General features: G+C 36.6%; 1 protein-coding gene across 2 annotated transcripts in view; it reads right to left on the bottom strand.

Moving 5' to 3' along the window:
* Positions 1-5530: 5530 nt before the first annotated feature.
* PDE3B (phosphodiesterase 3B) overlaps positions 5531-15832 on the bottom strand; it is a 220183-nt gene continuing 209881 nt past the window's right edge. For both annotated transcript variants that reach the window (XM_004050742.5, XM_055355866.2), the window contains 2 exons: positions 9829-10081; positions 5531-8121 (listed from right to left, as the gene is read on the bottom strand). In XM_004050742.5, coding sequence (XP_004050790.5) covers positions 7907-8121; positions 9829-10081 — 468 coding nt within the window. In that variant the 3' untranslated portion in view covers positions 5531-7906. The remainder of the gene's footprint in view (positions 8122-9828; positions 10082-15832) is intronic.

The raw sequence follows: 15832 nt of genomic DNA, 5'->3' as shown, positions 1-15832 counted from the left end.
TGCTCTGTCTTCATAAGAACTGTGTCATTCTTCTTATAAATGAGGGTCTGTGTGACCCTGAGTGTCCGTCTTCATAGCAGTTAAGTAGATAGGACATTACAATAATATATTTAAAATTTAAAATGATAAATGGCTATTGAATCTTTGTTGGCACATTTTCCCTGGCACCACTTCTTTCTAAAATCAATCACAAGGATTAAAGATCGAATTCACTTATATCTTTTAGAGGTCTCTAGGCATTTCCATGGGTTAGTGTTATTTTTCTAAAGATAATTATATTCAAATCCAAAAACATGCTTTAGAGACAGGGTAACTGTGTAAACTGGGACACTTGAGAGTGAATGGGGTCCTATTCATAATTATGTCAGGACAACAAGGGTAAATTGTGACTGCCCTAAACAAACTGAAATGTATATTGACCCATTTATAGCTATTTTTACATCATCATTTCTTCTAAAGTTGTTAAATTACAGGTACATGCTCTTGTAACATGGCTCATGAATAGTTGCAGCCTCAGAGTCAGTGCACACAACAATGACTTCTATTAAGAATATGGATTTAACCTTAGTTTGGACTTAGTTGTTGAACAGTTTCAAGTTTGTGTGTTATACATCAGGAGTTTGCATCTTGGATATATTCAGATGTTTCCAGTTGCAAGGGAAAGAAAATCCTTGCAAGTTCACTTAAGTAATAAAAGGGGAATTTGGAGGAAGGGTGGAAGTTTTAGGGTCCGTATGGCTTAGATGTTACATGGTGTAATCAAAGATCCTGTGTCTTTCCACCTCTGAATTTTGCCTTCCAGATGATACCAGCTTTATCTTAAGGCTAGCTCATGGAGCACATGTGCTTTGCTCACCTCCATACAGAGAAAGCAAGCTTAGATCGTTTCTGGGAGAGCAAGGGAATTTTTCAGATGCCCCCAGAAAACTGTTTTTTGTGTCCTGTAGGTTCTGAGTTATGTGCCCATCCATTAATTTAAAACTATGCTTTGTGAGTGTAATTATGGTTCACTTAGCCTGAACATATGCCTGACTACTAGAAGTAGTGATGGAGTTGGCTTCTCCCAAAATACATGTGCTACATATGGGTGGTGTAGTTATCTAAACAAAACTAGGGATAATTATGAAGAGTCAGAAGACCAACTGTAGTGTCTGCCTCACTTGCTAAGCCAAGCAACTTTCCAACCTACCTTCTTGAATCTTTCTTTAATTATTTTATTTTATTTTTTCAGAGATAGTTGTCCAGGCTGGTCTTGAACTCCTGGGCTCAAGCAGTTCTCCAAGCTCAGCTTCCCAAAGTACTGGGATTACAGGCATGAGCCGTCACATCCTGCCCCAACCTTCCTGAATCTTGACAAACATATTCAAGTTGCTCCTTAGTCTTTGTTCTTTCTTTGATACAGAAAATCTCTCATCCCAGGGCCTCCTACTTAGTGTCATATCTGCTATAAGAGCGTAAGTTGAACTTTAAGGTAGTTTTACTAGGCAAAACAACTTAGTGAACTGAAGTAGACTATAATAAAAGTTGAGGAGGCTTTCTTTTGCTTTTGAGTACACCACTACTGCTGCTAGTACAATTTAGGAACTCCATAAATCTATGCAGAATGAAGATCATGCTATTTTCATTGCCTTGCTTCCAAGTTTGCATTTTTCCTTAATCAGGTTAATGTAAGCCTGACAAATTATAAAAGATGTAGATTCATAAACTTTTAAAGGTAAAAGAGCCTTAACTTCACTTAATGTGCTCATTTTATAGCCAAGGAAATAGAGGTTTACACAGGGGAAATGAATTCTCTAGATCACGGCAGAGGCATGCCTTATTTCATTCCATATTCCTTTTATTCACACCCAATAATTTATCTTATGCTTTACTATTTATAAGGCTGTTTTTCATTATGCTTTCAACTCAATTATTTGGAACCAGTTAGCTGTGGTAAAAATAAAATGCTGCACTTTTGGAAAAATATAAATTAGCATGAATTAGTAAGTAATCCATATTGGAAAAATCTATTTTTTGAAATTACATTGTAACAGATACATTGGATCTACGCAATAGGGATGCCTTCTCTCTCATCAGTCAGTGCTAAGCTACTAACTCAAATGTTAGAAATCTAATTTCTGATTCAACAAGTGAGCACACTTGTTTTTTCTCATGTATCACTGAAATAACCATTAAGGATAGGAAAAGGAATAAAGGCATTGAGAATACGGGTTGAGGGCAATGTTAGTGGATCAGATACTTTGAAATTTTAGGAGATGGAAGGTGAATGGAAAAATATAGAAAACCACAAATAAAATCATGCATAGACAAAGCTACAGGTGGAGATGGGAGCCCATTCTTCATGGGATAGCTATGGAGAAAATCAGTACATAAGGAGAGAAGTAGGTAAGGAGAACTTTTTCTAAAAGTGGAAAGAAATCAAGCAGATTTACTGGGATAAACAGCTGAACAATTTGCCCCATCTCATTTTCTCCTTCTGTTTGTGCAGCTGTAGAACTTGCCCCCAAGTGCTGAAATAAGTATAAATAAATTGGGTTCCTTTGCCAAGGAGATGGTGGTGTTCCTACCTGGGATTAGTGCCCTAGATTGAGGGCTCCCTAATTTTGTCTGATTTTGAACGGTAAGTTCTCTAGTGCCTAAACTGTTAATCAGGTATGAGGACAAGTTTCAGTGAACCAAGTGATGACTGAGGAAACATCAACAAAAGGACTAGCCTTGAGCACTGAATACATTTAATTATAGAACTAAGACAATGGTGGCATAAATGTGACAATACTATCTAAATGTTTTATACTCTGATAAAAATAATGCATCTAACAAAAAATGAGAAGAGGAGAAATGGTAGAACACAGAATAAGCTCTTTGCTTCGTATAGTTAGAATTCAAAAGATACAGTTTAAAAGTGACAAGTAGTAGAAGTTTAAGAATATTTAATAGTACAATTTACAAGAGTAAAGGATAATATTGCCTTAAATTGGGTAGTGGGAAATAGAGAAGAATATGTACAAGCTAAATTTTTAATTTATAGATGAGAAGCAGATACTATAAAGAAATGGGGTCCAAAGATAGTATAACTATAGCCACTGAATCAAAGATACACACTTTCTTAAATGTCGTAATTAAAATGAGTTTTTAAGAAAAGAGCAAATAATATGAAGAATTAAGTCCTTACAGTCACATGAATAAATATAAATGGGCTTATCTCACCTGTCAAAAAGGTGTTCATATAATATAGCATTGGATTTGATTTCAGGCCAAATCCAATGCTATATTGTTGTTGTACAGAAGAGATACTTAAAACATAGGTTAAAGGTTAAAAATAAAAGGATGGTTAAAGAAAGGCATGCCAGGAAATACAAATAAAAAGAAAGCATGAGTCATGATCTTAATAAAACAAGGCAGAATTCAAGCCAGAAAACATAAGACAAAAAAGTGCACTTTGTAATTCTAAATACTATAATTCATAAGGACTTTATAATAGTTACAATACCACACCAAGTAACAACTTTCATAAAGCATAAATTACAAGACATGCAAAAAGAAATAGGTAGAAGTACCTTAATACTGAGAGCCATGTTACCCAGGCTGGTCTCGAACTCCTGAGCTTAAGAGATCCACCCACCTCGGCCTCCCAAAGTGCTGGGATTGCAGCATGAACCACCACACCAAGCCAAGAATAAGGAATTTTTCTGTGTAGTGATATGGCGAGATGTCCAGGATAAATAATAAAACAGATACAGAATGCAGCAGTGTTAGCAAGCAAAAAGGGCTCATTGTCCAATGTACCAGAAGCCAATACTATGACACACAGTTTTTGAGAAAAGGAAAGCTTGATACTCAAAGTAGACTTCCAACTATTTGCTGTTGACTCCCAAATCCATACTTGTAGCCCCTATCACTTTTCTGAGTTCCATACCTACATTGAAATACACTTGGTTGTCTCAAGCCCCTTAATCTCACTTTGCTCTAATCTGAATTCATCTCTTCACTCTCTTAACACATCCAAAATCAACTTCTCTGATATACCCTATCTCAGTGAATGATATTGACAGCTGTCTAAATCAGAAATCTGGGAGCCACCCTTATTATCTTTCTTACCCCCATACCAACTCTATCTTAAATCATAACTCTGTTCATGTCCCTGTGGTCCACAATCTATTCCAGTCAATATCACCAAGCACTCCCTATGTCTAAATCTTGCTCTGCCATTCTGTCAAAAGACAAAATTAACAACAAATTAGTTACAGATCTAATTGGCTTTTATTCTAGATTCATGTATCAGGTAACTTTCATTCTACAAAATAGAATGAAGTTCCCACTGGGTAATGGCAGAACAGTGGGTTTTGTAAGGATGGGAACAAAGAATAATAGAAAAATAAAAACTGATTGGTTATCATTAGGTTACTTCAGATTACATCTTCTTTGTACAGTTTAAAGCAGAGGGGACTTCATTGATTATGCTCAGATAGACTGGAATCTCCTGTTTTGAGGAAAAACTAGTCTGGGGATCTACCTATTTCCTTAAAGTTTCAGTTTGATTGTGTGGCATTTAGTATGAGTGACTCCATTTTGCTTTGGTCTGGTCTACTGGGGCCTAGGTGCAGGAACTCAGTCCAAAACAATAGTTTTAAACCATTCAAAATACAGTTGACCCTTGAACAACATGGGCTCGAACTCCATGGGTCCACTTATATGTGGAGTTTTTCAGTAAATATAGTTGGCTCTGCATTGGCAGGTTCTGCATCCGCAACCAAATGCAGATGAAAATATAGTATTGGTGGGATGCGTAACCCTCGTATAGAGAGGGCCAGCTTTTTGTATCTGCAGGTTCCATAGGGTTGACTGTGAGAATTGAATATGTGAAGATTTTTATAGCTGAGGAGGTCCTAGAACCAATCCCCCACGTATAACAAGGGACAACTGAAGTATGCTATTTGATCCTCATAAAATGTAAATCTAATCATGTTATTCTTCCAGATTGAAAGTTTTCCATTGGTTCCCATTTCCTTTAGGAATAAAGTTTAAGTGGCATGTCATGTTTTACAAGGCCCTTCATTAACCACCATCTCTCTACCACTCCCTCTTCTTGTGCTCTATCTTCCAGCCACCCTAAATCTCTTTTGGCTTATCCAGTGTGGGGATGCTTTCTCTTCTGGCCTCTGTACATGCTGTTATTCTCTCTCTACAAGCAATCATTTCTGAGCTAAGTCTTTAATTCTTCAGTTCTGAGTTTAAAAGTCACCTTCCTTTGAGAAGTGATTCATTTCTGCTCCACCTGCCACTCCTATCCCCTACACACTCTAGAGCAGCTTATATTAATCTGGCAACTATAATGAAGGAACCAGAGTTGTATCTATTCATCTCTTTTGTGAAGTGTGTTTCTATGAGATGATGCAATCTAGATACAGAGAATTTCTGATGACTTAAGCCAGAATCTCCAGGTTTCTTGTAAAAATAAGTAGAAAAAGTCAATAGCACCAACAAAGTAAGTAATGAAATAATAGCAGGAAACAGCTTTCAAATCATGAAGTAATTTTTAAAAGTACTTTTATGGAGAAAAATGTGTCAGTAGGTACATAGATATAGCATTAAAAGAATATTTCTAGTACCAGCGGCTTTAAAAATAGAAAATTTATGATGAAAATTATTATAACAAGAAATTAATCTGATTCAGTAGCAATCAAAGTAAGATCTGTAATATGGCTTATGGCAATTTCTCAAGTAAGATTTCATCTAATGGTACAGTGTGCATTTAATATATTCTCACATTCTTTCTTACACTTACGAATTTTTAAGTTTCAGCTCGGGAGAGATACTTTTTTGGGTTTCTTTAGGCTAGTTATTGTTACATATGTCAATTACTTAGCAAGGGTTAAATAATTTAAGGACTATATTATGTAAAAATGAGTTTCCAGTAGTAATTGGATTTATAATTAAATCCAATAAGTCCAGTATTCGTAATTTAAAATGCTTCTTTTGAGAAAACAACATAAACTAAAGAAACCCAATATAAAACCCAATAAAATAACAGACAGTATGGAAATGTGATTCAATCTCAATATGCATGCTTGTACATGTATGACTTTATACACATACACTTGTATGTATTCTGCAGGAGAGGAAATAATAGCAGAAATACACTTAAACATGATGGAAAATGTACTCTAGAGAAATATAAGGACAGGATATATATATTGTAAGTGCAAATATAAATTATCAGTCAAAATTGTATTAATTAGTAATAAGTGGTGGGACTGGTTTACAAATAGTGTGTGACAATGGTAACAAAAGTGGCAGCAAGGAACTCAGCACTCACTCAACATGTCTAATAAATAAAGCTTACTGATTCATTAAATACTGACACTGTGAAGGATCAAAAATTCTAACACTTCCAGAGATCTTAAATTGATATCTTTCAGATAAGCTAAATATTCTAGATAAGTAAGAAACTGCATGCCAATACCATATTCTAAAGGAATTACCTTGGAAAATTAATGGTTTCACTGTGTGCAAAATTGCATGAATCCAAAATATGATATGGTCTCCAATAATAATAGAAAATACTAGCCTACCATTTTGCCATCATTTTGGCTGCTCTTTATATCTTCAAATGTATTTCACAAGTAGGGTACATATCCACACACTAGCAAGTTTACAAAACATTGTAAATATGGTCCATCTTCTTGCAATTATTTTAATAATGTGGTTATTTAATAATGTACTTTTGTATGAAATGATTTATTAACATATTTAGATTTTTATATGAAAAATAAGTATTCCAGTTATTTACTTGTTCTCAGAAATCAGTCTTGCAGTTAGGCTTCAGAAATAATAAGTAGTGATAGGTCATTTCTGTCATGTAGTCTTGAGGCAGAGGGAAATTAACAGAAAGATGAACATCAGTTTTAGAGTGAACAAATGACAGCTAAGATGTGGATCTAAAGATAACCACATGTTCCAATTATTTATTCAATGTATGTGTCCTTTAGGGCTCACTATATTTCTTTTTTTCTTTATCTTTGATGAGATTAGTTTTGGTATTACAGCAAATTTTTTTTCTTCTGACAAATCTGTGCTGTGTTTATATTAACTAAATCTTTAAAAATACGAATCCTGAGCTAGAGTAAAAACAACAATTTTGACTAAAGAATAAATCCCTTCATTGTTAAACCTAAACAGCTTTAAAATTCAGCCATGGAACATAAGATAAGACTGGAATTCAAACTTCTGATGTCCATGGCAAACCTGAATACTCTCAGCAGAAATAAAACACACATAGTAGATAATACACAATAGTAAAAAGCATCAGAAATTGATGCACCTGGATTTTGTTAAATACAACAAAGGTCACTCAGTCCTTCATGGATAAACCTAGCTGGGAGAATAGCACTGAACAGTGTATTGCATTGAGCAGAAATCCCTCAGAAAGGCAACACTGGATTCATTTTTAGACAGGCATAGACTTTTCTCCAAAACATTCAAAGACATAAAAGACACACTGGGAAATACAATATGAATCTATTTTCATAAAAGCAAAAAGTTCTGGCCACTTTGGTAACTGAAATATGTCACTTGAGTTTTTAGTTATAGCTGACCCCCAGTGAAAAATAAGAGCTCACTACCCAGCAAAGCAGCATTATGACAAAGTATTCATACACCAGTGAAGGATTTAAGTAAGGGCTCTGCAACATGGGTCAACACGGATGGTATTTTTGGTTTAAGAATAGTTTTCTAGTTCCTGTGAAAGTGCATAGGAGTGGGAAACTGCCAGCAGAGCAAGGATCCTCTCACAGTATTAAGGCCTGTCCACATGGGAATGGTCAGTTGAGAGTCAGCCGGTGAACACTAGGCAATGATTTCTGCCCCTGGGCACAGCCCTCTGGGCTTCTTCAATATGACTTTTCTTTTACTCAAACTGTCGCTCTTCCTCTTCATCTGCCTCTTCAATTACCTGAATCTCATCTGCTTGAGGTAAGGAGGAATTCTCCACCTGCAGTTTATTCCCATCAGCTTTACATTTTTCTTCTTCCTCTACGATTTCCTTCCATATCTTGTGGTTTTCAGTGAGGTGGTGCATTAGCTGACAAAATATTCGCCGTCTGCTTTTCCTTCTTGGTGGTTCTGTGAAATTTAAAATAAATATATTCTAATCATAGCAATATGATTTAATCATTCAACAAATATTAAGTGCCTATTCTAGGTATCTAAGCACTGGGATTATAAAAGTAAACAGTACTATAAAATAATAGTATAATAAAAATAATATAATGAAATAGTACTATAAAAATAATCCCTGCGTTATGGTGTTCAGATTCTAGTGGAAAGAGCTACGAAAACAGAAAGAAGCAAAACAGGAATATGTTAGATGGTATTGTTATGGATAAAAACAAAATAGAGAAGAGGTTTAGGGAAAACTGGCTGGGTATGGTGGAGAGGTAAGAAGCGTGCTGAAATTTCAAATGAAAATAACCCAAAGTTAAAAACCAACCTTTAAGAGCATCTTATGTATTGAATTAAACACAATTACCAACATTTTGATGAGTACAATTTTTTTTTTTTTGAGATGGAGTCTTGCTCTGTCGCCCAGGCTGGAGTGCAGTGGCACAATCTCAGCTCACTGGAACCGCCGCCTCATGGGTTCACTCCATTCTCCTGCCTCAGCCTCCCTAGTAGCTGGGACTACAGGCGCCCGCCACCATTTCCAGCATATTTTTGTATTTTTAGTAGAGATGGGGGAGTATAATTTCTAGAAGTCAGTCAACCTTCAGATGCTAATGCCATTTTTTTAAAAAAAGAATTTTAAATACATTTTAATAGGATTTGCCATGCTAATCCTAAATACAAGGCATGTGTGTGTTGCAGTGGGAGGTTCTTTGTAGTTTTCCTATCTGGTCTGATTTATTGCATGCTTGAAAATCAAAACAATACTTATGTAGGTATAATTTAAATTCTACTTTAAAATGAGCAAATAACTGATTTCATTCATAATTACAAAGTGATAATTTTCATTTCATTTTCCATTTATACTAATTGTCTTATACAGGAAAGTATGTCATTACAGTTTGGTAACTCAAATTCATAATGCCACAAAACTTGGCTCTCCCTCTACAGCCAGGGAATGTATGTTTTCCTTCCCCCCTCCCCCCTCCCCCCCACTGTTTTGATCTATTTCTCAGGTCTATGTGAACAGCAGATTAGTAGGCTGCTATGGAAGTTGTGCTCCTCAGCTGCCCAGTGGGATTGGGGGAGATGTGTGAAAAGGAGTGACATGAAGGAGGACTTGCCATGAGGATCCACCTCACATATGTTCAGATGTGGTGATGGCCCTATCGTGCATGCACAGATACTGTGAAGAGTACTGGCTGGAGGACAACACCTCAAGAGATGTTACTTTAATTAAATAAGAATAAGAATGCTTGTTGTATGACAGTATTCACCCAGTACCCGGCATATAGAAGTTACTCAAAACATGACTGTTGAATCTGAACATTTAGATAGTGGTTACTCAATGTAATGACTGCTGAATCTGTATCTGAGAAACAAAGTTCCAAATCTAAGTTAAATGGATATATGCAGTTATTAAAGGTTGAATATCCCTATTCAAAATGCTTGAGACCAGAAGTGTTTCTGATTTTGGAATATTTGCATTATATTTAGCACCCCTAATTGAAAAATCTGAAATCCAAGTGTCCCAATGAATATTTCCTTTGAGCACCATGCTGGCACTCAAAAAAATTTGGATTTTGGAGCATTTCATATTTCAGATTTTCAGACTTGGAATACTCAACCTGTAACATTAAATAAATTATAATGTCCCTATATTCTTACTTGGATTTAGATTGTTTTCCATTTCTTCATCTTCTGTATCTAATTCTTCACCGTCTTCATCATCACCACTTTCAGTATCATTATCCTCTTCTGCTTCTATCCACTGACCTGGTAGCAAACCAGCAGCATCATAGGAGTTACACAGGGGACCCACTATGTGGGTGATAAAAGATTCTTGGAGTTTTGCTAGTTGAGGAGAAGAACGATCCATGAATGGACTGATGGGCAGACCAAGATTTGCTTCTTCATCTCCCTGCATATTTTAAAAAGAAAAGTACATTTTTAACTGGTGAAAGAACCACCACTGAGCTTTGCTGTTAAAATTATCTTGAGTTTTTTAAAAATAAACAATCTATATCAAAATATTTATGAATAAGCATCAATCATTTCAACTGTAAGAATTCAACATTGAGAAATCCTAAACAAAACTTTATTCTCACATTCTGTTCACATCAACCAGTATGGCTGATACTCAGTTAATAAGAAACATACAGATCTATTAAAATAAGTATCAGATATTTTACTAACAAACTGCAAAATTCCATAGTGTCAATTATGGATTCTCTTTATCTAGGGGCAAAAGCATAATAGAAACATTTTTGTTGTAGTTATATCTCAAATGTACAGAGCTGCATTTTGCAAGTGCTTTTCAATAACACTACCTCCACCCCCCTTTTTTTTTTAACAACAGAACTCTCTAATGATTCGAAATCAGAAAACCTAATATGAAAAACAAATAAAGTAGAGCTACCACGATTGAGGTGAGGATCCTGGGGCTAGATCCCCAACGGCCTGCCTTCTGGTACTCTCCCACTGTGGCTTCTAGGGCTTAATTTGAGATCAGACTACTACCTGTTTGGTGTTGGGCAAGCTCTATGTACAAATGCACTGTGTGTAAAATCTGAATAATAATCTACCTAATAGGGATGCTATGATGAGATTAAAGGAAATATTAATATAAAGTGTTTAGCAAGTACTGAGCATTCTCCAAATGGTACTATTAACATTTTAGTCCTAGTGTCTGAACTGGTTTGGGATAAATTACTCCCCACAATGTACAAATTCTGCAGGTAAGGAGTGTCTGTTCTGTAATGAGCCAACATAACTCTGAGGAAACAACCAGAAACTGTCCCCGTGATTAACTGTCCCATGATTAGAAATCTTTTACGAGATTATTGTCTATGAGGAAGAAAACAATTGATATTTTTCCAAAAACAGTTGGGTTTATCTATAGGACTGTGTAATTTCACAGATATAACCCAGGAGTTTGGCTTTTCTAAGTCCATGGCAGTTAAATGGCTGTAGGCATCTAAAGACAGTATAATTAGTATAATAAAAAAAAAGTTGGGCATGGTTAGAATTTTACATCAATATCTGAAGAAAGTTTAATAGCATAACCAGAATGAGAAAGAAGTTTAGTTCTGATGAGGGATGATTAAAACTTTCATAAGTGGGAGGGTATCAGATGACATTTTCCTGCTTTGATATTGAATAATGACACTTAGATTAAGTGAAACTCTCTGAGATAACATATTGTTTTTAGTGATATATATGAAATTATAATAGTTAACATTTATTGAGCACTTATGTATCAGAAACTACTCTAAGAAGTCTACATATATTAGTTCATTTAATCCTCACAGAAACCTTATGAGGTAGGTACCATCATTCCTATTTTATCAATGAGGAAACTGGCACAGAGAGGTTAAGTAACTTACCCAACCAAAGTCGTATTGGAGATAAGGAAGAGAAGCCAGGATTCAACCTCAGGCATGGCTTCCAGGTTTGCTTAATAAGTATTAATTCTATATGCTTTTAAAATGATATGCGGGATCTAAATGAATATTTCTAATGTTCTCTCACTGAACTAGTGAATTTTCTAAAATTGACATACACTATTATTTTTTTATTACCCATTTATACATATAATATAAAGATAACATTTTCCCTAGCATAAAATTCCTCTTGTAAACATGAGATCCATGGGCGAGCTCTAAAGCAAGTTTCAATTATCACTGAGAATGAGAATATGCAAACTGCATAGTATAATCTTACAAATTAGGTAAATATAGCCATTTACTACCCCAAATTAAATATAATTTAAATATATCAGATAATAGTAAAATATTAATAATCTTTCCATGATTATACAGTATGGCATTTTGTAACTTATAAACAGCAGAGTATACATTATTATGCTGGGATGTTTAGCTGGTGGGTGTAAAACATTGCACATTTTCAATACAATCTGGAAGTAACAAAGTATACCAGGTGCATGGTTATATAGGCTCAATTACTTCCACTTTCCACTCATGTTAAGAAAGCCCTCACCTAGTAGATATGTTGACCTTTCCTGATAATTAGGGCCAACAAGGATTCCTAAGGAATGTAATTCCAAAGCCAATAAGGTGTATTTGCTATTTTGGAGATAACAAAATGTTAGGCATGTCAGGAAATCAGTGCACTCCTACCTTGTAGGAAGCCTCAAAACGGGACCCCAAAAAATGGCAGATTCAGCAAAGTGGAAAGATTATTTTAATGCCAAAAATTTTATAGTATTCTCTGATAGTAGTTTGTATTTCTGTGGGATCAGTGGTGATATCCCCCTTTATCATTTTTTATTGTGTCTATCTGATTCTTCTCTCTTTTCTTTATTAGTCTAGCTAGCGGTCTATTTTGTTAATCTTTTCAAAAAACCAGCTCCTGGATTCATTGATTTTTTTGAAGGGTTTTCTGTGTCTCTATCTCCTTCAGTTCTACTCTGATCTTAGTTATTTCTTGTCTTCTGCTAGCTTTTGAATTTGTTTGCTCTTGCTTCTCTAGTTCTTTTAATTGTGATGCTAGGGTGTCGATTTTAGATCTTTCCTGCTTTCTCCTGTGGGCATTTTAGTGCTATAAATTTCCCTCTAAACACTGCTTTAGCTGTGTCCCAGAGATTCTGGTACATTGTGTCTATTTATTTCTGCCTTAATTTCGTTATTTACCCGGTAGTCATTCAGGAGCAGGTTGTTCTGTTTCCATGTCGTTGTGCCTTAATTTCGTTATCTACCCAGTAGTCATTCAGGAGCAAGTTGTTCAGTTTCCATGTCGTTGTGCAGTTTTGAGTGAGTTTCCTAATCCTGAGTTCTAATTTGATTGCACTGTGGTCTGAGAGACTGTTTGTTATGATTTCCATTCTTTTACATTTGCTGAGGAGTGTTTTACTTCCAATTATGTGGTCAATTTTAGAACAAGTGCGATGTGGTGCTGAGAAGAATGTATATTCTGTTGATTTGGGGTGGAGAGTTCTGTAGATGTCTATTAGGTCCACTTGGTCCAGAGCTGAGTTCAAGTCCTGAATATCCTTGTTAATTTTCTGTCTTGATCTGTCTAATATTGACAGTGGGGTGTTAAAATCTCCCACTATTATTTTGTGGGAGTCTGAGTCTCCTTGTAGGTCTCTAAAAACTTGCTTTATGAATCTGGGTGCTCCTGTATTGGGTGCATATATATTTAGGATAGTTAGCTGTTCTTGATGCATTGATCTCTTTACCATTATTTAATGCCCTTCTTGGTCTTTTTCTGTCTGTGTTGGTTTCAAGTCTGTTTCATCAGAAACTAGGATTGCAACCCCTGCTTTTTTTTCGCTTTCCATTTGCTTGGTAAATCTTTCTCCATCCCTTTATTTTGAGCCTATGTGTGTCTGCACGTGAGATGGGTCTCCTGAATACAGCACACTGATGGGTCTTGACTCTTTATCCAATTTGCCAGTCTGTGCCTTTTAATTGGGGCATTTACCCCATTTACATTTAAGGCTAATACTGTTATGTATGAATTTGATCCTGTCATTATGATGCTAGCAGGTTAATTTTGCCCGTTAGTTGATGTGGTTTCTTCATAGTGTCGATGGTCTTTACAATTTGGTATGTTTTTGAGGTGGCTATTATCGGTTTTTCCTTTCCATATTTAGTGTGTCCTTCAGGGGTTCTTGTAAGGCAGGCCTGGTGGTGACAAAATCTCTCAGCATTTGCTTGCGTGTAAAGGATTTTATTTCTCTTTCGCTTATGAAGCTTAGTTTGGCTGGATATGAAATTCTGGGTTGAGAATTCTTTTGTTTAAGAATGTTGAATATTGGCCCCCACTGTCTTCTGGCTTGTAGGGTTTCTGCAGAGAGATACACTGGTAGTCTGATGGGCTTCCCTTTGTGAGTAACCCAACCTTTCTCTCTGGCTGCCCTTAACATTTTTTCCTTCATTTCAACCTTGGGGAATCTAATGATTATGCATCGTGGGACATTTATGTAGCCAACAAACATATGAAAAAAGCTCATCATTACTAGTCATTAGAGAAATGCAAATAAAAACCACAATGGGATAACCTCTTATGCCAGTTGGAATGGCGATCATTAGAAAGTCAGGAAACAACAGATGCTGGAGAGGATGTGGAGAAATAGGAACGCTTTTCAAAGACTTGGAACTAACCCAAATGCCCATTAATGATAGACTGGATAAAGAAAATGTGGCACATATATACCATGGAATACTATGCAGTTATAAAAAAGGATGAGTTCATGTCCTTTGCAGGTACATAGATGAAGCTGGAAACCATCATTCTCAGCAAAAACAGAAACAGAAAACCAGATACCGCATGTTCTCACTCATAAGTGGGAGTTGAACAATGAGAACACGTGGACACAGGGAGGGGAATATCACACATGGGGGCCTGTTAGGGGGTGGGGGGCTAGAGGAGGGATAGCATCAGGAGAAATACCTAATGTAGATGACAGGTTGATGGGTGCAGCAAACCACCATGGCACGTGTATACCTACATAACAAAACTGCACCTTCTGCACATGTGTCCCAGAACTTAAAGAATAATTAAAAAAAAAAAATTAAAGATTTAAGAACAGCCAGGCACAGTGGCTTATGTCTGTAATCCCAACACTTTGGGAGGCCGAGGTGGGCGGATCATGAGGTCAGGAGTTCGAGACCAACCTGACCAACATGGTGAAACCCCATCTCTACTAAAAATACAAAAATTAGCCAGGCATGGTGGCGTGCACCTGTAATCCCAGCTACTCAGGAGCCTGAAGCAAGAGAATCGCTTGAACCCAGGTGGCAGAGGTTGCAGTGAGCCGAGATCGCGCCACTGCACTACAGCCTAGGCAACAGAGCAAGCCTCTGTCTCAAAAAAAGATTTAAGAACAAAAGAGCATGCTTATATCTTTGAATCCTTGAGAACCACTAAGTGTCTATTCTCTCCATTTTGTAGCCCTCTGTCCGGATTTCTTCCCAGTTGATGTTCCTATGGCAGGGAGTTAGTCTTTTTATAGCAGAATTGAAAATGGATTGATATTCTTTAAATATATTCTGAGCACACCCTGAATAACTTAAAAACCACTTCATCTGGAAATAAATTCTTCTAGGTTACAGAATCTCAGGGTTGAAAGAGACCTTGGAATCATAATGTAGTCTAGACTTGTTATAGAAAGTAGTCAGGCAGACATGGGCAGAGCAGGAGAGGGCCCACCCCCAACCCCATCAGAAATGTCAGGTGACCATCAGGTGATAGGTTAAGCTGTCTCTGTAAAATAATAATTGGTCACAGCTGGCACCAGGGAAAGGCAGTCACCCAATACAAACTGGTGATCAGCAGCTTCCTGGTAAGATCTCAGGAGGTGGGTGAGTGGGCTCAAGCATGTGCACTAAGAGGCAAAATGGTGGAGTTTAATTGATATATGACCTTCCTCCATGAACACTGGGCTGGTAAGGGAAAAATGCCTCAAGTGAGCATGAGTACAATTTCAGTAAACACACTGTGTATGTGGCCCCTCCCAAGTGCTGGCAGGTCACTGCACATGTGACAGCCACCTCAAAGGACAAATTGGGAGAAGTAACACAACCCTGGAAGCATGCCAATGTATAAGACTCCAAGTCAAAGGTCAAACCATGCACTTGATCTCTTAGGTTGCCCGCCTGGCCTTCTTCCAAGTGTACTTTACTTCCTTTCATTCTTGTTCTAAAGC

This window comes from Gorilla gorilla, chromosome 9 (assembly GCF_029281585.2).
Source record: "Gorilla gorilla gorilla isolate KB3781 chromosome 9, NHGRI_mGorGor1-v2.1_pri, whole genome shotgun sequence".
In the NCBI taxonomy this organism is placed as follows: domain Eukaryota; kingdom Metazoa; phylum Chordata; class Mammalia; order Primates; family Hominidae; genus Gorilla; species Gorilla gorilla.
This window is presented reverse-complemented; position numbering and strand designations above follow the sequence as displayed.